The sequence below is a fragment of the Hemicordylus capensis genome, chromosome 2 (genome assembly GCF_027244095.1).
Source record: "Hemicordylus capensis ecotype Gifberg chromosome 2, rHemCap1.1.pri, whole genome shotgun sequence".
In the NCBI taxonomy this organism is placed as follows: Eukaryota; Metazoa; Chordata; class Lepidosauria; order Squamata; family Cordylidae; genus Hemicordylus; species Hemicordylus capensis.
In genome coordinates, this window is record NC_069658.1 from 381010210 (window position 1) to 381035380 (window position 25171).

A 25171-nucleotide genomic window follows, 5' to 3' on the forward strand; every position below is an offset into this window, starting at 1 on the left:
GGATGTCATTGGCACTAGCAATATTTAAACCCCAGCTTTTATTTTATGCCCTCATAGCTTGATCTTTTGTGTCCATAACCCTGGGGTAGGCATAGTCTTCGAGTTATATTTTACTTTAAGGTAATTCCAGTTCATTTCCCTATTCTTCTCCTCTTCCTGGATTTTTTGCTTGATGATTTATCATCCCCTGGGAACATTGGGATGAACTGCTTATCATTAGAGAGGATGAAGCTATGGACAAAGAAAGGAAGGCTTCCCTAGTATGAGTCAGGGGAAAACTGAAGTCCCTTTAGACTTATTCAGTTGTAGCATTTTCCAACCAACTTTAATTTTTGTAGATTTTGTTTTCACAAATGGCTTCATGGCTACTTATTTGTGGAGGGGGGGGGCATCACAGTGGAAGTGGCCCTCAGCCTCTTGTGACCCAGAAACCCATCTGTGCTTGTTGACTCTGTAAAGAATGCTGAGTTCTTCTCCCTTTCTAAGGTGGCGCTCACTTGCACCCAGATTTGGTGGACCACAGAGGTTGGGATTGCCTTTGCCAGGCTGGAAGAAGGCTATGAGAATGCCATGAAGGAATACTACAAGAAGCAGGTGACCCAGCTGAACACCCTCATCACCATGCTCATTGGACATCTCTCAAAGGGTGACAGGCAGAAGATCATGACCATCTGCACCATTGATGTGCATGCTCGCGATGTGGTAGCCAAGATGATCGCTCAAAAGGTTTGACCCATGACACAAACATTTTTTCCATACTGTTTCTCTCAGGATAACAGCAGTCTTGTTTTGAGGAGGGTGTATGAGCTCTGTCAGGGAAAACAGTGATGAAATTGTTTCTGAGGGGCAATGCCATTTCTCCATATCCTACATACACCACAAATTCACAGATTTCTGGGGCTGAGTCTATGACTTAGACAACTTTGGTTCTCAGAAAGTCAGGAGCTATCTTTTTGACAAGGCTCCTACCATTACTTACTGTCTCCTACCTCCTACTCTTGCTAAGTTGTTTTGCTTATTATTTCTACATTATTTTGCCTTTTATTTCTAAAATGATCTCCAGCAGCCCTATACTGGACTGCTCCAAAGATTAAAATAATTAAATGTGGATGTTTGTGTGGCCTAATGTTTGTTCATTAAAATCTTACAGTGCTTCTAGAAGTTGTATAGACTTTGAAAAGAGAGAATTTCTTGGGGTAGGGCAGCAGTCATGGGTCAAAGTCCAAAGAGTGACTTAGGAACACCCTCCCAAACTCTTGCACATGCCCAGTGAGATCTTTAATTAATTTTGGTTAAACAACAGATACCTCCCCTATTCCATGTCATAATGTGCTTTTGAAAGTCTCCCCAGTTTCAAGAGTGGCTTCCTATGTGGTATGGTGGATTGATGAAGATAGAAAGTAGCCCGAAGTCCCCTTTGGGCACACAGAGCTGGTTTTACTGATCTTGGCTGAGGTCTATTAGGTCTGCCTCTGATCCAGTTCCTCTCATTGTACTGTCACCCCATTGTTTTGGCACTTCATCTCTTTCTGGCTTGGGTAGAGATCTCAGACCCTATATAAGGGTCCTATATAAGCTGGATGAGTGTTTCCAGGAGGAAGGTGAAAAAGTCATACTTCAGTAACAGCAAGGAGAGAAGAGAACTTAGTGGCCACAATGCAGCATGGGAGTAAGTGACTTTCTTAGAGCCAGTATTATTGCACCAGGGACATGTCTGCACACTCTGTCCTTTTGCTGGGTGTTTCATGAGTTTTTGCTCTGTTTTTGAAGGTGGATAATGCTCAGGTATTCCTTTGGCTTTCACAACTCCGGCACAGGTGGGCAGATGAGGAGAAGCACTGTTATGCAAACATTTGTGATGCTCAGTTTCTATATTCATATGAATATCTTGGGAACACACCCCGTCTGGTCATCACTCCTCTGACAGACAGGTAGGTGTCTAGAAGGCATCAGTTAAGGGAGGTGGCACTGAGAGAATTGAGCTTGGCTGATGGTTGCAGAATCACTTTTTTCTTTGTTGAATATTGGCATTTCTCAAACACATAAGATGGAACCCTGTCTCTAAAGGTCTCATAATCTAAAAAGAAACATAAGACAGACACCAGCAACAGTCACTGGAAGTACTGTGCTGGGTGTGGATAGGGCCAGTTACTCTCCCCCTGCTAAATAAAGAGAATCACCACATTAAAAAGGTGCCTCTTTGCCAAGTTAGCAGGGGCCAAGTTAGTGGAATTCACCAAGGTTTGATGGTTTTGCAGCTCCAGTGCTTCAAAGGGGTGGGGGTGGGGACTGAGTTCAAATCTGGCTGTTCTCTGGCTCAAATACATGTTCTGTTTATTAAGGTCAAGAAGAAGAGCCATTGCAGAAGAAAACAATGTGCTTAAGGTTTTGGAATTGGGCTTCCATGTCACAGAGTGGTGTATTAAGGAGATCACTAATGGGACTTCACAGTGAAACCAAATTTGGCCCAGGGCCACCACCGAGTCTTAGTGCTCCCTGTTCAACATGGAATCCTTACATTGTCCAATCCAACAATCTTTAGGAGCCATTGGTTACCAAAGATTGTTTTGTAATTTGCCTGACTACTGGGTTTGGAGCAGACTTTCTGCATGTCACCAACTTTCTCCTTGCCTTTCTCCTTCCCTCTTTGCATATGGAAGATGTTACATCACCCTCACACAGTCTCTGCACCTGACTATGAGTGGGGCCCCTGCAGGTCCAGCTGGTACTGGAAAGACTGAGACCACCAAGGATCTGGGTCGAGCTCTTGGCATCATGGTGTATGTGTTCAACTGTTCAGAGCAAATGGATTACAAGGTAATGGCTTGGCAACAAAACCATTACATTTCAGTAGATCAGAAGGTGGTGGTGGGAACACTTAAGAGGTGCCTCAAACATGACAATTTCCTACATTGATTTTATGTAGGAAAGATAACAGTTTCTCTTAAGGAGGTGGTAGGCTGAGAAGGACTAAAAATCTAAAAAAAACTACGTAGAAATCTAAAATAAATAAATATAATTATTGCTATATGTTTTTTGAGAAACTGGCTAACATTGCACGTGGAGGGGCAATTTTACACAGTCTCCCCTTCCCCTCTGCAGCCCACTGTGTCTCTTGAAAATATGTCCCTGGGAGCCCCCACAATCCTTGGGGATATTGTTAAAGAGGTAGAGAGTGGGCTGCAAAGGGAAGGGGAGCTTGGCAAAAATTGCCCCTCTCCTGTTGCTTGTGCACATGGTTAGTCTGGATGTCAGTTACTATCTCCTTTAATGTTATTTTGGTAAATGACCTGCTGATGTCTTTCATATTCTTCCATCTCCCTTTTGAACACAGTTTAACTGAGAAATTGTTTTGTGTACATTGCATTGAAATAAATGGAAATTGTACAAAAAGTATGATAGAATTCTGGAGGATAGAGCCCTGATGGCTGTCCTTTCTTATAAACTCTGTAATTCTTATTAGGGCAGATTTATTCCTTATGCATTACTCACCTTTTAATCAATCAATCAATCAATCATATTTGTACTCCAAAAGTCCATCTCTGGGTGGTTTACAGTAGCATAAACAAATTAAAACAGAAATTAAAACCTTAAAACAGTTTAAAACCACAAGTCTAGTTTTTCCTCTCTTGCCCAAATACTAATTACCCTCCTGTGATAAAAGTGGCTGTTGACCATATCAAGTTATTTTGCCTTTAAGAAAGTGTTTCCAAAACATTATCAGGGTCCAGCAACTATGGATTTTGTGAGAGAATTGTTTTCAGTCCCTGACCTGGAAATGAAATGTCCTTAGCTTCTTTTGATACACTATCGCCAACACACAATGCTGGTAGCCAGATAACCCACCTCAATACTTATACGGTATGACTCACAGGCGATCCCATTCCTTTTTTGAGAAATCATTGTTCTAAGAGGCCTGTTACTCAACTGTCTAGATGGATTTTAATGTTTTAATTTGATCCAAGAGAACATTTTCTTCATTCTTCATTCATTTGTTTGGGCTCAGAGAGTTACCCCAGGGAAGGCAGACTGCCAGTAGACCAATACCCATAATCTGTAAATGGAAGTGGTGCACATATATGATGAAAATGCAGAAGCCAGTTGAAGAACCCATGGAACAAAGCATATATAGACCCACCATTTCTGCCATTTGCTTTTATCTCCAGGCCCCTTGCTCATTAATAAGGACGTACAGTATTGTCTAAGTTGCTTATGAGGTTGGTAATGCATTACATACTTCTCACTTAAAAGAGTTCTGTGGATAAGTTTGTTGTCTTCTCTGTCTGTGTCTCTGTTACAGTCTTGTGGGAACATTTACAAAGGCCTTTCCCAGACTGGTGCTTGGGGCTGCTTTGATGAATTTAACAGAATTTCTGTTGAGGTTCTGTCAGTGGTGGCTGTGCAGGTAAGTAACAATTGTCTTATACATTTAATAATGAAAAGTGGTGTGGGGGAAAGAGATGAGAGAGAGACATAAAGGCAGTTCAAATGAGCCCTGAGAAGGAGAGGACAAGCGTCCTACCCCACTTTGGAAGCTGTGCACGCTCCCGATTTTCAACCCTCTGTTAGAAACAACTAGGTAGGAGGGGAGTGGAATGATTGTCAGTAAGACAGGAGCTGGGTAGGACGGCACCATCCTACCCAGCCCGTTAACAAGGCAGGAGGAAAATATGTTCTACCCAGCTGCTATATCACTCTCCCTTCCTCATACCTCGGGGTGGGGAACCTTGGCCCTCCAGCTGTTTTTGAACTACAACTCCCACCACCCCCAGCCACAATAATTGTGGCTGGGGATAATGGGAGTTGTAGTTCAACAACAGCTGGAGGGCCAAGGTTCCCCACCCTTGTCATACCTAGTTATTTGTCTTACCCCATTAGTGCTCATATGAACTGCCTTATAGTCTACTCTTCCATGTACTTTGAGAAAATATTTTTATTCTGTTTATTAAAAACCTTTATATTTTCCTATTGACAGTGGCTAGCAATCCATGAAAACAGATTTAACAATACAATACAAATATAAACATGACTCTTAAAAATCCAATTTAAAATAGCAATTTCAGGAGAAAGAATGGAATAACTATCAATCTCCAAGTGCTACAAAGGAGAAAACCATTCTAAGTTGGCAGCTAAAAGATGATACTTCTGGAAAAGGTGTTGCACAACCAGGGTGCCACCACTGCCTGGGGCTTAGTCGCCCCTTGCCTAACCCTTGAAGGGGGAGACTCCTAGAGCAGGGCTTCAGAAAAACTGGGAAGATCTTGTGGTTACTGGTCTTTGTGCTGCTTAATAAGTTATGGTTATATAATTTGGAGATATAGCTTGATGAGAAGGATTACTCTTGTAGTTAGCTTGTTTTCCTTAGTTTTTAATAGCTGTGAGGGGGTTCCTTACAGCAACTTTGCTTAGTTCTGTAGGCAGCATTTGCTATATTACATAATGCCAGTATATCGGTGAGTGCCACGGAGATAGGGGTGAGTGAATAGGCTGGTTTAGGACTTCCAGTCCCATTTTAGACACTGTACACAAGCACAGCATCTTTTATTTAACATCTGAATAGGGTATGGAGTATTTGTATTTCTAATACCTGGGGTGCAAAGAGCTGTTGTAGTAGTGAACTGACATTCATAGCAGAGGTGGAAGGGGAATTGTATTTTAAATTGGAGAGCCTGAGAAATTCCATTCCATTCCATCAGTGAGGTGTGTGTAGGTTTTTTGGGTTTTTAAACAAGTGATTTTAGGAGCTTTGACCAAGCTGTTGGGAACATTCATCTGTATTGAAAATGCATGGCTTTTTAATAATTCTGTTTTGCTCTTTGGTAGGTTATCCATACCAATATAGATACACTGTAGGGATATATACAGTTGTTCTTTGTGGAAATTGTTAAAATGAGCTTGCAAGCTGTAGGGTCTAGAAGGGTGATTATAGCTGGTAGGCATTTTACCATGTTGTAGGAACGCTCAGTAATAATAGAAACTACAGTACATACTGGTAATGCAGTTATTGGAAGGCCTCTCCTTCTCATACTCTTCAGATGTGGCACATGTTGAGACAGTATTAGGGCCAACTCACATGATAGCTTATTACATGGCAACACTCTCACAGGTTGACTTTTGGGTCTGTAGTAATTTCAGCATTTCAGCACGTGCCTCAATTTTCTTGTTCAACCCACATTTAAATGATTTTCTAGATCAGGGGTGCTCAACTTTGGCTCTTCTACAGACGTTGGCCTACAACTCCCATAATCCAGCGAGCCAGCATGGTATAGTGGTTAGAGTGCTGGACTAGGACCAGGGAGACCCGTGTTCAAATCCCCATTCAGCCATGGTACTAGCTGGGTGACTCTGGGCCAGTAACTTCTCTCTCAGCCTAACCTACTTCACAGGGTTGTTGTGAAAGAGAAACTTAAGTATGTAGTACACCGATCTGGGCTCCTTGGAGGAAGAGCGGGATATAAATGTAATAATAATAATAATAATAATAATCCTTGGTTACTGGCCATATAGAGGCTGGGGATTATGGGAGTTGTAGTTCAAAAACAGCTGGAGGGACAAAGTTGAGCAGGCCTGTTCTAGAGATAGTGAGTCACAATCCCAAAAATGTGTTTGAAGATTTGTTGGATCATTCACTGAAATGGTCTTTGCCCATGGTAGCTTTATGGAATGATCACAGCTTAAACTGTTGCATGAACTGGCTCTTACTAGTGCTAACTAGCACTCTGGTCTGGGGATGTGTAGTAGGGATATATATGAACCTGTTTGGAGGCCCTTTTACAGGCCTCCAAACCAGAGGCGTATCTAGGGAAAATAGCGCCTAGGACAAGCATTGAAATTGCGCCCCCTGTCCAAACATCTGACACCCATCTTTCAGATAACTTTACCATAATATCAGCTGAAAAATACAAGTCTGAAGGTCACATACAAGTCAGATATCTGAATATGTGTACAATGACTTATATTATATTAATTTTTTAAAAAAAGATTACCTGTAGCCCCTTCGGGGGGCTTCCTAAAGGCCATGGCTGGGGGTCTGCAAAGGTCCCCCTCCCCCCTGCTGGCCTCTAGGGCCTCACAGGGACCATTTGAGCATGTGCAGTGGCCATTTTTAAAATTATATATATTTTTTAAAATGGCAGCTGAAAACAAAATGGCCACCATGCATGCTCAAGTGGCCTCTGTGAGGCCTGGTATGGCCTAGGGCCTCACAGAGGCCATTTGAGCATGCACGGTGGCCATTTTGTTTTTGGCAGGCTTTAAAAAAAAATTAATTTTAAGAAATGGCGCCCCCTTCAAGTGGCGCCCGGGGCATGTGCCCTGCTCCAAACAGGTTCAAACAGCCGGTGGTTTGGCTGGTTTGAGGAGGGGGCACCTTTAAGGGCTGGGGGGGGTCCCTTTCCCCCGCCGGCACTCTCTTAAAAACTGGTCTGGCAAGGCAGCAGTGTACTTCCCTGCTGCCCCATTCCCCACTCAGTCTGGAAGTGACTGGAAGTATCCCATGCACATCAGGCTCACTCACACGTTGGGTGTGTGCATGCGCACAGGGTACTTCTGGTCACTTCCAGTCTGAGGAGGGAATGGGGTGGCAGGGAGGTACACTGCTGCCCTGCTGGACCGATTTTTAAGAGAGCGCTGGCAGGGGAAGGCTGCGGGGGTGGGGTGTGTGTCAGTGAACCCTCCCCCACCCTTAAAGGTGACCCCCCCACCTTCGAACTGGCCCCTGCCTGTTCTGTGCACATCCCTAATGTGTAGCACAAGCTAGACAAAGGCAACAGCACTAATGTAACTCCTTAAGGAAGACTGGAAATTCCAGAAAGAAGTCCAGAAGCCTAGTCAAGAGAGTTATGAGGGAAATGCTTTTGTGAATCTATGTAATCATAATTAGTCACTGATGAGTTTGGTAATGTACATTGCTCAGAAGAAACTAGAAAGGGTAGTATCTGATTAAAGGAGAAAGGGTATACTTAGACAAGGAGTCCCTAGCTGAGTCAATCTTTCATACTTTTCTTGATTAATTAGACTATTGAAATAGAATAAGCAGTGTTGCTATAAATTCATCACCATGATTCTAGGTTCAATTTGGAATGTAAATATGGAAATAATTATTTGGATGTCTCTTGTGAAGCATGAGTCTCTTGGAAATGTCTTAGAATTGCAATTAATTGGCTGTATTTGAAGGCAGCCTATTAATATTGCGATTAAACCAACAGAAATGGTGTTGAACCCTTTCTCTTCTTGGAAAATAATGCATTGAGAAAAGCATTCATGACGTTAAGTCTTCCAAAGATAATAGTCACATGATGAATCAGTGGTCCAAAGGTATGAGCTTCACAGCAGGATATAGCAGACAAGAATAGAAGTTAGCAAGTAAATGCAAGTGTTTTACTAGATGCATCGCTATTGCCATTAAACATTCAAGGCAGCAATTCAGAAAATCTCACTTAACTTTCAGGTCAAGTAAAATTATGCCTTAGAATAACGAGTGCATGTGTATATAACATTGTTGGCTCAAAGCAGTGGATGTTTTATTTAATAAGCTTTTTGCCATGAATATACACCTCTGATGTTGGATATGCAGAGCCATTACACAGTGGTATTAGTGTGTGCTGGCTAGGGATGTGCGAACCGGTTCGGATCCGAACCGCTTCCGGTTCGGCGGCTCGGATTCAAACCGAACCACCCCTGGTTCAGTTCGGATTCGAACCAAACCGGGGGTGGTTCGTTTTGAACCGGTTCAGACTGGTTAGGATCTCAAAAAGTAGCTAGGATGCCCCTAGCTGGTTGCCTCTCCTCACACTGGCACATCTGGGAGGTTACCACCTTTGGGTTCTTACCACTGTAAAAGAGGGCTACTTCATAGAGTTGACCAAACCACCCCCTCACCGCTTCCTTCCCACTCCAACTTCCTGCCTTCAGCATAAACATCAAGGCCTGCAGGGGGTGATTCAACACGTGTTAGCAATTGGAGTCATAGAGCCTGTCCCACTAGATCAGCAGGGCACGGGTATTTACTCTATAATCTTTACAGTACCCAAGAAGGATGGCTCCCTAAGGGCGGTGCTGGACTTAAAACACCTAAACTGCTTCATGCGCAGGAGGAAGTTCCGCATGGAATCCCTAAGATCAGTTGCGGAAGCACTATAACACCTAGACCTCCTTTCCTCCATAGACCTCAAGGAGGCATACCTACATGTGCCTCTACACCAAAACAGCCACCACTTGCTGCGTTTCCTCTATGCAGGAATCCATTATCAGTACAGGGCCCTCCCATTCGGCCTGTCATCAGCCCCATGCAAGATCCTGTCTCCGGTGATTGTACATCTCCGCCTCCAAGGTGTGAGGATTTATGCTTTTCTGGACAATCTTCTTATAACATCTCAGTCAACACAGGCAGCCCAACGGGACTTACAGTCTACTCTACAGGTGCTCAAAAAACATGGCTTCCTGATCAACAGGGAAAAGAGCCAGTTTAGCCCGGCACACCAACTTCTTCACCTGGGGGTCCTCATAGACACACAACAAAACACAATGCTCACTTCCAGGCGCCCCTCCACTAACAGAATTTATCAATATACATGGAGGGCCTTCCTGCGATGGTCTGCACGACATGGAGTACCTCGGGGGTGGGGTTGGCTACCACGTCTCCTACAGTTTCTTCAAGATGGTCTGGACCTATCAGCGAAAACCCTCAAGCACTAGCCCGCTTCCTTGGTGGGGCTTATCTCAGGGACTTCTAAACGATCCATACAACATCATCCCCACTTAAGACGTTTCCTGAGAGGCACCACTCTCCTCTCACCTCTGGTGGTTCATTGTTTTCCTGTGTGAAACCTGCATATGGTCCTGAAAGCGCTCCAGGGTCCTCACTTTATACCTGTGTCCACTATACTGCTACACCTACTCTCTTTTAAACTGGTTTTTCTTATTGCTATTACCTCTGCCCATAAGGTCTCTGAGCTCAGGGCCTTATCTCTCCATAAAAACCTGTGTGTTTTTTCCACAGACTCTGTAAAGCTTATTCCAGACCTCTTTTTCTGTCCTAAGAGCCAGCGTGGTGTAGTGGTTAGAGTGCTGGTCTAGGACCAGGGAGACCCGAGTTCAAATCCCCATTCAGCCATGATACTTACTGGGTGACTCTGGGCCAGTCACTTCTCTCTCAGTCTACCCTACTTCACAGGCTTGTTGTGATGAAAAACTTAAGTATGTAGTACACTGTTCTGGGCTCCTTGGAGGAAGAGTGGGATATAAAATGTAAAATAAATAAATAAATAAATAAATTTTCTTTTCATATGTCACAGGACGTTATTCTCTCTTCCTTCTGCCCTAAGCTGGTTCACCTGGCAGAGAAGGCCTGGCACAAACTGGACATCTGGAGGTGCCTTAAAACATATGTGAAATGCTCAAAATACATTAGGATGCTGAATCACTTTTTGTTTCCTTTTTACCTCGCACCATGGGCCAGGCTGTCACCCCCGCCACATTGGCTAGGTGGTTAAAGGCATGCATAGCTCTAGCCTATGAGTCCCAAAACCCCAGGGTGCCCACTAAGATGTTTGCCCACTCTACCAGGGCTGCAGCTACATCTGCAGCTTTCTCTACAAATGCCCCAGTACAGGATATTTGCAGGGCAGTCACCTGATGGGTGCCATCTATCTTTACTAAACACTACAAGTTGGATGCCTTCGCCTAGGCCCGAGCAGCTTTGGGGAGGTGGGTTCTCCAGCATGTTCTCCGTTCAGAGTAGGCGTGGGGCTCCCTCCCTGGTTGGACTGTGGTATGTCCGCACACGTGAGACACCCTTGGTCTGCAGCAGCAGAGAATGGAGCATTGGTTACTCACTGTGAAGGTTTCTTCTTGCTGCTATATCCAAGGGCGTCTCAGGCCACCCTGCAGCACCAGTGCTTACTTTATTTATTTATTATTATATTTATTTATTATTAAAACTTTTATACCGCCCTTCCAAAAGGCTCAGGGCGGTTTACATTAAAACACCTTAAAATAAGTTAATAATTAAAATAAAAATTATAAAACATAACAATGATTAACAATTCATAAAACTACAATTAAACAATCAAAACAATTTAAAAACAAATTTTAAAAAGCTGAGAAAGCCTGGCTGAAGAGATGTGTTTTCAGGTGTTTTCTGAAAATTGCCAGAGATGGGGAGGATCGTATCTCAGCAGGGATCGCATTCCACAATCTCGGGGCAGCAGCCGAAAAGGCCTGTCTCTGTGTAGCCACCAAACGAGTTGGTGGCAACTGGAGACGGACCTCCTCAAGTGACCTCAGTGGCCGGTGGGGCTCATAGCGAAGAAGACGCTCTCTTAGATACCCAGGACCTAAGCCGTTTAGGGCTTTATAAGTAATAACTAGCACTTTGTATTTTGCCCGGAAACCTACTGGCAGCCAGTGTAACTCCATCAACAAAGGAGTAATGTGGTCTCTCCGAGATGACCCAGAGACCAACCTGGCTGCCGCATTCTGGACCAACTGAAGTTTCTGGACTACGTACAAAGGCAGCCCCACGTAGAGTGCATTACAGAAGTCCAGTCTGGAGGTTACCAACAAATGTACCACTGTTTTGAGGTCACTGATCTCAAGAAACGGGCGCAGCTGGCGTATCAGCCGAAGCTGATAGAAGGCACTCCTGGCCACTGCCTCAACCTGAGAAACCAAGGAGAGACGTTGATCCAGAAGTACTCCCAGACTGCGAACCTGTTCCTTTTGGGGAAGTGTGACCCCATCTAGAACAGGCAGATCAAAATCGTCTCCAGAGTTCCGACCCCGCACAATAAGTACCTCCGTCTTATCTGGATTCAGCTTCAGTTTATTCTCCCTCATCCAGCCCATTACTGCTTCCAGGCAGGCATTTAGGGAGGATATGCCAACTCCTGAAGAAGTTGACATAGAGAAGTAGATCTGGGTGTCATCAGCATACTGGTAACACCCAGCTCCAAATCCCCTGATGATCTCTCCCAGCGGTTTCATGTAGATGTTAAAAATCATTGGAGAGAGTATGGAGCCTTGAGGAACACCATACCTAAGCTCAGATTTTGAAGAGCAACAATCTCCAATCGACACCATCTGGAATCTATCTGAGAGGTAGGAGCGGAACAACTGAAAAACAGTGCCTCCCACCCCCAACCCCCTCAGACGTTCCAGAAGGATACTATAGTCGATAGTATCGAAAGCCGCCGAGAGATCCAAGAGGACCAACAGAGTCACACTTCCTCTGTCCATTGCCAATTGGAGATCATCCATCAGGCCAACCAAGGCAGTCTCCACCCCATAGCCCACCTGAAAACCAGTTTGAAATGGGTCTAGATAATCAGTTTCCTCCAAGACCGCCTGGAGCTGAGAGGCCACCACCCTCTCAATTACCTTGCCCAGCCATGGGAGATTGGAAACTGGCCTATAATTGCTCAGCTCTGAGGGATTTAACGCAGGCTTCTTTAGAAGAGGTCTAATAATTGCCTCCTTAAGACAAGGAGGCATCCTGCCCTCCTTCAGAGAAGCATTTATGATTTCTACCAGGCCGCCTATAACAGCCTCCCTGCTAGATAGAACAAGCCATGTTGGACAAGGATCAAGAGGACAAGTGGTAGGCCTCACCGCTCCAAGCAGCTTGTCCACATCCTCAGGAATAACAAACTGAAATTGATCCAGCGGAATCGTATAAGAGGGGTTGTCGGACACCTCCAGTTCAGACATCAGATTAATTGTGGAGTCTCCATATAGGTCGGCCCGAATCCGAGAGATTTTGTCTGCGAAAAATTCATTAAACACACCACAGCGGGTAACTGATGCCTCCAAATTCTGGTTCAAGGGAGAGGGAGCAGATACTAGTCTCCTGACAACCCTGAACAACTCCGCTGGACGTGAACTCGCAGAGGCAATACGGGCAGAAAAGAACCGCTTCTTTGCCGCACGTATCGTCTGAGCATAGATCTTTAAATGTGCTCCATGTCATAATCTGTCGGATTCGAGTTGAGTTTTTCTCCACTTGCGCTCCAGTCGCCTACCTTGCCGCTTCAGCCCCCGTAGATCTTCCGTATACCAAGGGGCCAATTTTGAAGCAGGTTGGAGGGGACGCTTAGGAGCAATTGTGTCTACTGCCCTGGTGAGCAAGTTGTTCCAGTTTTCAACCAGGGCATCAACAGGATCACCTGCAGAGCCAACATTAAATCCCTCCAAGGCTTCTTGGAATCCTACTGGATCCAGTAACCTCTTCGGGCGGACCAGTCTAATAGGCCCCTCGCCCCTGCGGAGGGATACTTTACAGGGATACTCTGAAGGGTTAGTCTCTTTTTGCTTTGATCTGCTCCTGCATATTTCTTCCTCCTGTCATCCTAGGCCTAGCCTAGACAGGCACCACAAGACTTTTCCCGTTTCCCATAGGTAGTTCCAGTTAGTTTGGATTTGTTGGTCTTTAGTTAACACTAGTTTAAAGTGATTTTTTTCTTCGTAGAGGTGCTCTTCGCCTCTGGTCCTAAAAGAACTGGGGAGGGGGTCATGTTCCTCCCATACTTAAAAAGCCTATCTTAATTTGCATAGTCCTGCCTTCTAGAGTCACATGGAGGAGCATAATCCTACATGTGAGATGCCCTTGGATGCAGCAGCAAGAAGAAGCTTTCACAGTGAGTAACCAATGCTCTATTTTGCATGGGTTTTTTGGGGTGTTTTTTTTTGGCAAATTCAAACTCACAATAAACCCGTGTTAAAGCCTTCTGTCTGGAAATGCTCCAGTTGAAGCTTCCAAGTAATATTTAAGGTCAGCTTTGCCTATCATGTGTTGCAGCAAAGTCTTGAAAGCGTGGATCAATTTAGTAAGGGGCAGCGGGGGAGCCTTATTATGTACAAACAGAAAAAGACACTCCAAGCACAGACTTCAGCCTGCTTTCCAAAAAGTGGTGTTTGTCCGGAAGTACCACCAGGTTCTTTACCTCATTAGGTAGGAAATAGACCTGTGCCAAGTTCTGTTGCTGGACTTTCTAATGACGTATGAGAACTGGTAATGCTAACAATCAAGTTCTGCCAGTAGTTGTCAGGGCAATTTGGCCTGATTTTTACATTCAAGCAGCCACATGGGTGGCTACTGGAATCACAGTTAGGATAGTAAAGCACACTAAACTGTTGGTGTGAAGCAGTTCTCCATATGGTTGTAACTATGCCAGTGCAACCCCCTGCTTTTTTTTTGCTATGCATTGACTGCAATGCATCTTCTCATGCTCATGCTTGTCTACACTGTGAGTTTACTAAGGGTCAGTGCTGAACTGAAGATGATTTTAACCAACCTCAGACAAGCAGAATCCAAGCTGGAAACACATTTACAACCTGCTTTGCAGGTTATAGGAACTGGATGACTTGCACAATTGTGCATTTATTTCTTGGTATTTTTCTATGAGTTGTGAATATTTGGACAACCTGTGAGGATGGGAAATATGCAAAATTGTCAGTGAGGTGGTAGGAAGGAAGGATCCCTATTGGGGCTGGTGCTTTTAAAGTTATTCATAACTGATCTGGAGCTGTGGGTAAGCAGTGAGGTAGTTAAGCTTGTGGATGATACCAAATCATTCAGGATGGTGAAAACCCAAGCAGACTAAGAAGAGTTCCAGAATTACATGGCTCACCTGGGTGAATGGGCAAGAAAATAGTAAATGAAGTTCAGTTTGTATAACGCAGTGCACACTGGGACAACAACAACAACAACAAAATCCAAAGGTATGCTGACACTGACTGTGAGTCTCTAGGAAATAGTTTTCAGGAACTTAGCAAGTAGCTCAGCAAAAATGTCCACGTAGTGCGTGGCAGCAATGGAAAAGACGAATGTCATGTTATGACTTATTAGGAAAGAGGTTGAAAATAAAACAGCCAGTATTGCAATGCCCTTAACATCTGCGATGCAGTTGCTTTTGGAATATTGACTAGTATGATGTGCAGTGAAACACTGGCATTTGGGACTCACTGGGGCTGCTGTGCACATGGAAGCTACTCCAGGGGTGTTGTGCGAGAGCACACTTGCACAACTGCTTAAAACAGTGTGTGTGCAGTTGTGCAGCCCTACTACCAATGGAAACATGTTTACAATGGCAGTACCACTGTGCAACTGTGCATGCATTATTGTAAGTCATTTCACAAGTGTGCATTTGCACATCACTGCTTGAGCTGCCTTCCATGTGTGCAGCAGCCCCAGTGGTTTCCAAATGCTGTCATTTCGTTGCACAGCAGTGTTGTGCCATGCAGGCACGGTTCTTTTCTTGGGTCCAAGATGGGGAGACATGCACACGCAGGCAGAAGGTGAATATATGTCATTTTAATCTGAGAAAGATAAAGAGGTCAGAGGCTTAAATCCCTCAAAACACACACTACTGGGGAATCCCATTGTAGCAAGGGATGTGGCTTTTGGCAGTGGTCCGAGGCCCTTGCGCACTAGTCCATCCATCAGTGAGATCCAAGTAGCAGTCTAAAGGGGCTGTCTTTTATCGTTGCTGGCTAATAGACACATATGCGCAAAGCCTGGCCAACGCAAGGTGCACTGAGAGACAGTATAATGAGCAAGGTTCTCCCACAGAACGCTGATAAGGCAATGCAGCTAATTAGCTCACTAAGCAAAACGAGCTCAAGCAGAGATGAGAGGGAGAGAGGATGCTTTATACAAGCCACTCACTCTCAGGCAAGATGGCTGTCCCATGCCTTCTACACAGGGACTGGCACATGCATTACAGTACATTTCATGGGTGAAATCCTGATATAGACACTAAACTTTCCCTCCTTGTGATACAGTGGGCTTGCGCAAGGAGATCTTTCCCTACCATGTCACTGCAGTCAGTCATTGTGTATAGTTCTGGTTGCCCCATCTCATAAAGGATATTGTAGAGTTGGAAAAGATGCAGAAAAGAACTCTTGATCAAGGGAGTAAAACATCTTTCCTGTCAGGAGAGGCTAATGTGTTTGGGGCTTTTTCATTTAGAAAATAAGCATCTAGTTGGAGATGCATGGTGTGGAGGAAGTGGGGAGAGAAATGTTTTTCTCCCTCTCTCACAACACTAGAGCTTGGAGTCATCCAATGAAATTGATTGGCAGCAGTTTCAGGACAGACCAAAGGAAGTGCCTCTTCACAAAATGCATAATTAACATATAGAATTGAGTGCCACAAATGTGGTGATGGCCATTGGTTTACATGGCTTTAAAAGAGGATTAGACAAATTCATGGAAACAACCTTGTGATAGCCAAGATATCCGGCCACCTCTACTCCACCGCTTAGCAGTGGGGATGGAGGAGTCCCAGAATCAGCTGGGGTGCGGCGAGACAATAGCAGCATGGCAGCTCTTTCCCCAGATGCCTCCATGCCAGCCCATGGAGCTTTGTCTAGCCCGGGTGATCAGACTGGCCACTGGGACCTAGATGCGCTGTGGGCATCTCCTGATGACAGCAGGAGGCCAACACCATTGGGTGGTTCCAGTGAGGCCAGTGGGAGCAGGCGGAGGGAAGCAGGGTTGGAGGAGAGCAGCAGGGAGGTAGGTATGGGAGATGATATAGAGAAAAGATAAAGAACTAATAAAGCCTTGGGTGGGGTGGAAGGGAGGGGTGACATCTGGATGTCTGGCCTGCAATTTAAGGAAGGCAGGGCCAATGATAAGGGCAGGCTGGGGTTGGAGAGTTCTTGGGTCCTCTGGGAAGAGGCCAGAACCAGAAGGGCACACAGGAGGAGGAACCGGGTGGTATCAACCCTCTGTTCTGTCTCTGAGGCCTTGCCGGCAGGGTGGCTAACCCTGAATTGGCAAAAGGGCGAATACCAGGACTAACCCTAACCGAAATGCCTTGTTGAAGGTCAGTGCACCTCTGAATTCCAGTTGCTGGGGATAAACAAGTGGGGAGAACTGTAGCCTTTGTTTCTTGTTTCTGGGCTTCCTGGAAGCATCTGGCTGGCCATTGTTGGAAACATGTTACTGAGCTAGTTGAACCCCTGGTTCCCTCTAGGAGGGCTGTACTTATTCAGTAGATGAAAACTACACCGACAAAGCCTTAGGGCTGCCTTTTTGGCAGGCGAGAGTCCAATGCTGCCTTATGATAGGGTTTGCATATAATGGCAGTAGTTTGAACAGCAATCATATTCAAAGTGGTGCAAGTCCTCTTGACTAACAGCAGGCATTTTTCAGCTTGATACTGTATATATGCTGCTGTGTAAAAAAAAAAAAAGTTCAGTTTTACTTTGTACATCATGATGCCACACAGAGTTTTTAATCTACTTTTTATATGTGTTGATACATTTTATTAAATCTGCTGAGTTGATTTGCTGTAAGAGGAGATCGGTTCTTATGCTTGAATTAAAGCAGTCCCATTTCCCCCCATTTTCAGGTGAAGAGCATACAGGATGCCATAAGAGACAAAAAGCAGAATTTTAATTTCCTTGGGGAAGACATTAAATTGGTTCCTTCTGTTGGTATTTTCATTACTATGAATCCTGGTTATGCAGGTCGCACAGAACTGCCTGAGAACCTGAAAGCTCTTTTCAGGTAAGTTATAGGCTTAATTTATCTTAGATTTTGTGATATTTTTGACTGCATTTCGCTTTAGCGCCTTAAAGTGCTTGCCCCATTACCCCAGCAATAGTCATTGTTACTTGCATTTTATGGATGGGAAATTGATGCTGAGATGTGGTAGCTTGCCCATTTTCAGTTCAGTAAAGCCATAACTGCACTGGGAGCTGAATCTGGGTGTCACAGCAAGATGTCCAGCCCTTTGGCTACAACGATCTACATAGCTAGATTATTCTACCTTGACAAGAGCAGGAGAAGCAGGCACAAGATGCTCAATCCAGGATTTAGTCCAGTGCTTGAGCTTCAGGTTCATGAAGGAAAGTGGCTAATCTTGGGTTAGTCTTGGAGGCCTCAGGCTGCATTAAGCATATGATCTTTAGTTTGTGCCTTTCAGCAAGGCCCTATCTGTTGGAGCTAGGATTCTGGCAGTATCAGCTCTCAGCTGCAATGTTTCATAGTGACCACTGGGGTTTTTTAGGGTCGTGGATAAAAGTGCTGGACTCCTCCCCAATTTGTTCTTTCAGTGTTAGTCTCCATTTTGTCTCCAGAGATGGCTGTTTGTTTAGTCTCTCTCCGCTTTCAGCCTTAAGCTCAGCTTTCCTATCCTTTTGTAACTTCCAAATAAATCCTTGTTCTTCAGACTTAAAGAACTGTTTCCAGACCTCTTGCTTGGCTGAATTCTCCCCAAACTGGCTTTGCTCTGCTATTTGGGGACTGAACTGCCATTCATCCCCTAAACTGTCTGAGCAAACATGTAGGATTGTTGCTATTGTGCACCTAATGGCACAGTGGGGAAATGACTTGACTAGTAAGCCAGAGGCTGCCAGTTTCTAGGTGGCCAGATTTGGCTTTAAAAAAGCTAAATTCTGGCTTATGGCCCATTTGACCCACGAGTATACCCCTTAGGTTCTGGCAACTCTGGTTTGAATCACTATATCAGGCAGCAGTGATATAGGAAGATGCTGAAAGGCATCATCTAATACTGCATGGGAGATGGCAATGGTAAACCCCTCCTGTATTCTATCAAAGACAACCACAGGGCTCTGTGGTTGCCAGGAGTCGCCTCCTATTTGACGGCACACTTTACCTTTATGTGGATTTTAAGAAAGTACTTTCCAGTTGTTTCTGTGTGTGAATATTGTGACATTCTAGAAGTTGAAAAAACAGCTTTACCTTTCTCCTAGGCCATGTGCAATGGTTGTACCAGACTTTGAACTGATCTGTGAAATCATGCTGGTGGCAGAAGGATTCATAGAAGCTCGGTTGTTAGCTAGAAAGTTCATCACCCTTTACCAGTTGTGCAAAGAGCTATTGTCCAAACAGGTATGTAGTAGATTTCATTTGTTGTATAACGTCAGATAATAGTTGTAAGAACATAAGTACAGCCCTATCTAGTCCAGCATCCTGTCTCACACCGTGGCCCACAAGATGCCTCTGGGGAGCCCACAGGCAAGAGGTGAGGGCATGCCCTTTCTCCTGCTGTTGCTCCACTGCCCTGCAATTGGTATTGAGAGGCATTGTGCCTCTGAGGCTGGAGGTGACCCACAGCCACCAACCTAGTAGCCATTGATAGACCTGTCCTCCATGAACTTGTCTAAGCCCCTTTTAAAGCCATCCAAGCTGGTGGCCATCACCACGTCCCATGGCAAAGAATTCCACAGATTAATTATTTGCTGTGTGAAAAAGTACTTCCTCTGGTCGGTCCTAAATTTCCCGACCTTCCATTTCATAGGATGACATAGAACATTGGTTCTAGTGTTGTGAGAGAAGGAGAAAAATTTCTCTGGTTAAGCAATATGGACAGATTTTAGTTTTGTGTACAACCCAAATGACGCATCTCACTTCCTAATAATAGTACCTAGCAGTTGCATAGCACTTTTGCATGTTTGTTTGTTTATGAATCAAATTTGTACACTGCCTCAAACGTTCATCTCTGAGCAGTTAACAATAGCATATGTTAACCATTAATGTTGATGTGCTAATGTTCATCCCTTGCTTAAGAACACCTAGTGAGTTCACTGCAGAAGCAAGATTTGAACTGGAGGCTTCCTGATTCATAGCTCACTCAGCCATCATGTTACACCAGCTTCTATATCCTTTCTCTCAAAAGCATGTTACAAGATGGAGTGGGAACAGTTGTTCTTGATTATATAGTTTCCTGCATGATTGCTTTCCTTTGCCAAGTGCATAGGGCAGAGAGAGGGGAGATGGACGTGTGTGAGTCTTGCTGTTCCTGAAATGGGGATCTTTCAAACACAACACTAGTTCCCTTGGATTTCTAGGTCAGACCCATTGGGACTTCACCTCCTTGCTTCTTCCACCTCATTGGCTCTGTATTGACTGCTTGCTGCCTAGGGAGGCTGGGCTTTCAAGTCCTCCCAGCAGCAAGCTGAGGATCAAAGGTAGAATAAGATGAAGGTTAGTTCCTTCTCTTTTGATAGCATGCTGTGATCTGCAGATACATTGGGCCTTACGTAACGAGTTGTACTTTGGTGTGTGGGTTAAGTATATATGAATGATTTCCTTCTCTCCACTTCCCTCCATTAGGATCACTATGACTGGGGTTTACGTGCGATCAAGTCAGTCCTGGTTGTCGCTGGATCCCTCAAGAGAGGTGATCCAGACCGCCCTGAAGACCAAGTACTGATGCGCTCTCTCCGGGACTTCAATATCCCAAAGATTGTGACAGATGACATGCCAGTGTTCATGGGTCTAATTGGGGACCTCTTCCCTGCTTTGGATGTCCCAAGAAAGCGAGACCCCAGTTTTGAATCTTTTGTGAAACAAGCCGTGCTGGAACTCAAGCTGCAACCAGAAGACAACTTTGTTCTCAAAGTAAGGACCTGCCTTTCCCTTTAGCCAGTCTTCAAACCAAAACACTGCTATTTTCTTACTTAACTTGAAACAGAGTCTACGGTGTAAATGGGTTTGTCATGTGTAATGGTATGTGTGCCATTATATCCAGTATATCTCAGGATCATTTTTAAAAATGTATTTTCTGTAGAGTCTTCTGTGGTTGACTCTTGGTCACCCTTATTGTTTTCTTATCCAGACCTGATTTCTCCCTCTCAGGTTTGTGTGCTGTTTTGGAGTCAGATAATTTTTTTTAAAAAAGGAATGCGAATATAGGCAGTTTTCTCTCTCAGCTCTCAGGCACCTGCCTAAAGTAATCCTACATTTTTGTTACAGAGTGGGAGAGACCACCAATACCCTCTGCAGCAGAGGCATTCTCTAGAAAAAGCCTAGCTCACAGGTAGAAGCATGGCTACACCCCAGGGAGAGGATCGGTAATTTATCCAGCTGTGGCTCACAATCGGCCCCACTTCATGCTTTAGTCTTCCTGGCTCAGTCCTTGTAACCAGTCCTTTCCCAACAGGAACCCCCTTTCCCTTTTACTGCTGGCAATGGTTTTGGTGGCAGTATGAAAAAAGAAACCAGCTTTATTCAGACTGACAGACGGACAACATTCTCTTTCCTAACTTTTGAGAGGAGAACAGCCAACTTGGGGGATTTTTAACAAGTGGGTGTGGACATTGCTATGAAAGCTGTGTGCAGGCTTTAAAGTTTGTAGTTTCAGGCTTTGCAAACTTGTGTTGGGGTGCTATATACGTTGTTGGGTGCCTTCTAAACAGAAGGCAGTACAAGGCGGGGTGCAGATATGCCTGGTATGTGGCAACCTTTATCTCTAGGGCACATGCTAAGTGGTGCACTGGAAAGCCTATGTGGTGGGGGAGGATTGGGTGGGGGTTTCCTCATATCCCCCCCCCCATTCTTTGGGAGCAGTGGCCTGTGCAAGGCCATCTTCCCCGGTATTCCCCTTCACCTCTGAGCAGCCCAGGCATGAGTGTGGCTGCTGCGCTGGGTCCCCTTGCACAACAACCTTCTTCTTGCGAGGCAAGGAGCAGCTGGGGGCGGCGTGTTTCTGGACATGTCCCTGGACATGTCCCTTGGCTACAAGGCTCCTGGTCTGGGGTGGTGTGTGGTGCATGAGCCTTGTCTTGGTGCGAGCCTTGAGTAGTGGCAGCTGTGGGGCTGTACCAGAGGGCCCTTCTCCCATTTGCAGGGGACCCTGGATTGTCAGGTGCAGAAAGGCTTGTGGTGGGGCCATGGGCTCCACGTGCATGGAGGGGGGGCCAGGATTGCTACCCTGGGATGCCTGCTGGGCTGACACCCATCATCCCTGTACATGGGCCCATGGAGAGGGGCGGGTGTCTGAAGGGCGTATCACACGTGGATGTCACGCAAGCAGCCTGCGGAACCCTGAAGGTGTCTTGCAGTGGGACAAGGGGCATTCGGGCCTGTGCATGTCCCTGCAGGGGAGCAAAGAACGGCCCTGTGCTCCTTCAGGGGCCAGAGGCCCACTAGTGCGGGCAGGTAGGGCCCAGGCATCAGCAGCTGGGGTTAGTAGAGCGGCTGCTGAGGGGCAAAAGGTGGTGGCTAGTTGGCAAGCCATTCTTTGGAGTCAGCCATGCATTCGAGGTAGCTGGTGTAGCCTTCGAACCACCTCTCAGAAGCCTCGTCAGACCACTCCAAGGCACCCACCACCGTCACGCATCACCTCTCTTGTGGTGTACTCGCAGGCATGCACTGTCTGATCTGTGGCCTCCTGGAAGACCCCCTTCTCCTCCTCATGCCTTCTCCCCCTCTCATGTCTGTTTCACGCAGCACATCACACGTGGCCTGGGAGCTCTCTGCATGCGGTGTGGCCAGGACTTTTGCAAGCTGGAGGCTGATAACATGCCTCCTGTTGTGCAGCTGGGCCATGTGCTTGGTGTTGCTTATTTGTCAATCATATTTCTATACCGCCATATATATACATCTCTAGGTGGTGTACAAATTAGAAAATACAACAGATATTTTAAAAACAGTAAAATTTTCAGTTAAAAGCCTGAGAGAACAGGTATGTCTTCCTCCTGAAAAACAGAGAAGGGGATGCTCTTATTTCAACAGGGAGCATATTCCAAAGCCCCGGGGAAGCCACAGAGAAGGCCTGGTCCCGAGTCACTACCAAACAAGCCAGCAGAAACTGTAACTGGACTTCTCCAGATGATCTTAATAGGCAACAGGGTTCATGACAATGAAGGTGCTTTCTTACCTACCCTGGACCCAAGCCATTGAGGGCTTCATAGGTAATAACCAGCACTTTGTATTTTGCCTGGAAACCTATTGGCAGCCAGTGCAATTCTTTCAAAATCAGTGTTATATGGTCCCTTCGGGTTGTCCCTGAGAACCATCTGGCTGCCACATTCTGTACCAATTGTAGTTTCTGAAATATGTACAAAGGCAGCCCCACATAGAGTGCATTACTGTAGTCAAGCCTAGAGGTTACCAGCATATGAACCACTCTTTAAGGACATATACCTCCAGAAATGGGCATAGCTGATGTATCAGCTGATGCTGATAGAAAGTGTCCTGTGCCCCTGTTTGATTGACCTAAGAAACCAGAGACAGTTTGGGATCCAGGAGCTCTCCCAAGTTACGAACCAGATCTTTCGGGGGTGGGGGGGTGTAACCCCATCCAGAACAGGCAGATCTAAACCATCTCTCAGGTTGTGACCCGTGACAGTCAGTACCTGTGTCTTATTTGGATTCAGCCTCTGTTTGTTATCCCTCATCCAGTCCATTACCACCTCCAGACATGCATTTAGGGAAGTTATGGCATTTCCTGATGAAGTTGGTATAGAAAAATAGATCTGGGTGTCATCAGCATACTTATAGCATCCGGCACCAAATCCCCTGATGACCTCTCCTAGTGGTTTCATGTAGGGATGTGCACGGACCGTGGAGGCGCGGTCCGATGCTGGGGGTGGTGGTGTTGCTTTAAGGGTGGGGGGGTTGTACTTACCCCTTCCGCTGCTTTTTCTCCTCCGGCGCTCCAGTTTTTAGGGAAATCTTTGGGGCGGCAGTGTTCCTCCCTGCCGCCCCTGCCCCCTTGTGGCCGTTGGCTGTAATAAAGTACTACTACTACTACTGCTAAAAGCGGAAGTAACTTCTGCGCATGCACACGCTGCCAACGCATGTGTGCACGCCGCGCATGTCATCAGCGGGCGCATGCGCAAAAGTTACTTCCGCTTTTAGCAGGCAACAAGGGGGCAGGGGCGGCAGGGAGGAACGCTGCCGCCCTGAAGATTTCCCTAAAAACTGGAGTGTTGGAGGGGGAAAAGCGGCAGGAGGGGTAAGTACAACCCCCCCTTAAAGCAACCCCCCCCCCGGCGTCAGGCCACCTATGAACCGGTTCGCAGGCCTCTAACATGGCCTGTGAACTGTTTTGTGCACATCCCTTTTTTCATGTAGATGTTAAAAAGTATTGGAAATAGTATGGAGCTTTGTGGAACTCCATACTTTAGCTCTCGCTTTGCAGAGAGGTAAAAACAGAACCACTGTAAAACTATGCCACCCATTGGCTTGCGTGGGGTGGATCCACGAGTCCTGGCTGCTCTAGGTTACTGGCACTGCTGGTTGTTCTGGAACTGGTAGTGGCTGGCCAGGTTCCTCTTTCTCTGGTGATGCTGCAGGGAGGAAGCATGGAGAGGGAGAGCACCATAAAGATTTAGCTAAAACAGATCCAGTGGCATGTCCTGCCTTGGCATGCTATCAGGTCAGGGAGTTCTCCCCCCCCCACCAGTGGGGTGTGCCTCATCCCTGGCCTCCCCTTATCCTCCATCCAGCTTCTGCACCTGCCACTCTCCAGTGCCATCCACCTCAGATAGGAATGTTCTTTAGTCAAGGGCAGATAATGCACCCCACACATGTACCCCTCTGCCCCACTCTGTCCCATGTCGTACCCCCTCACAACCCCCCAAACATGGGACTAGCACAGGCACTCCACTACTATCTTTGGGCAGCACCTCACCCCACATCGCCTCACCCCGCACCCCAGAACACCAAGCACCATTTCCATCCCGCTAACAGTCACGTGTGACACCCCCCCCTCTCCCTAGAACACCAGCCACCAATTCCACCCTGCTACTATCCACGGGTACCACATCACCCCCCGCACCACTCTCACCACCACCAAGCACTGCACGGCCCATAGCAGTGCACCTGTTCACTCACCTGGCCAGTCTGACAATGTGTGACCTTGATCCCCGTGGGTGTGCTGGTAGGATCCTGCACCTTTAGCCACCATCTCACGGGCCAGTGGTACCCAGACTGCTGTGTCGACCTCCGCACTGGACATGACATCAGGTGGTATGTGGACAAGCATCTCCTCGGAAAGGTCTGCTCCTGGACCTTGGTCCCGGGAGCTGCCAATTCCAAGTCCTCTCACCTGCAGGTTCTTATGCTCCAGCTAGGAGGACTGGCTGTCCTTGAAGAAGTGGGTTGGGGACAGTAGTTGAAGGTCCCCTATCTGGGTCTTATTATCTCCTGACTTGATGGCATAGAGGGCCGATTGGAGGGGATGTCCAGCAGGATCCATGAACTGGACAACCATGGGTTCCCCATGACCCCTGGCATCCCTGAAGGTTTCCCCTGCCCTTGGCACTCCTACCTGCTGTTGGGCGCTGAAGGTGTGCATGAGGGGCCAGGGAAGGCACCTTGTGGACACCTCCACCACCTGTGAGAGTGTGGCAGGCATGGGGGGCAGGCAGGGCACCACATTTGTCACCACTGGACCACCACACCAGGCAGG

General features: G+C 46.2%; 1 protein-coding gene across 5 annotated transcripts in view; it reads left to right on the forward strand.

Moving 5' to 3' along the window:
• Positions 1 to 25171, forward strand: part of DNAH9 (dynein axonemal heavy chain 9) — a 330190-nt gene that overhangs the window by 88389 nt on the left and 216630 nt on the right. For all 5 annotated transcript variants that reach the window (XM_053297116.1, XM_053297118.1, XM_053297119.1 and 2 more), the window contains exons 26-32: positions 487 to 726; positions 1771 to 1931; positions 2661 to 2817; positions 4301 to 4405; positions 17357 to 17514; positions 18723 to 18861; positions 20086 to 20373. In XM_053297116.1, coding sequence (XP_053153091.1) covers positions 487 to 726; positions 1771 to 1931; positions 2661 to 2817; positions 4301 to 4405; positions 17357 to 17514; positions 18723 to 18861; positions 20086 to 20373 — 1248 coding nt within the window. The remainder of the gene's footprint in view (positions 1 to 486; positions 727 to 1770; positions 1932 to 2660; positions 2818 to 4300; positions 4406 to 17356; positions 17515 to 18722; positions 18862 to 20085; positions 20374 to 25171) is intronic.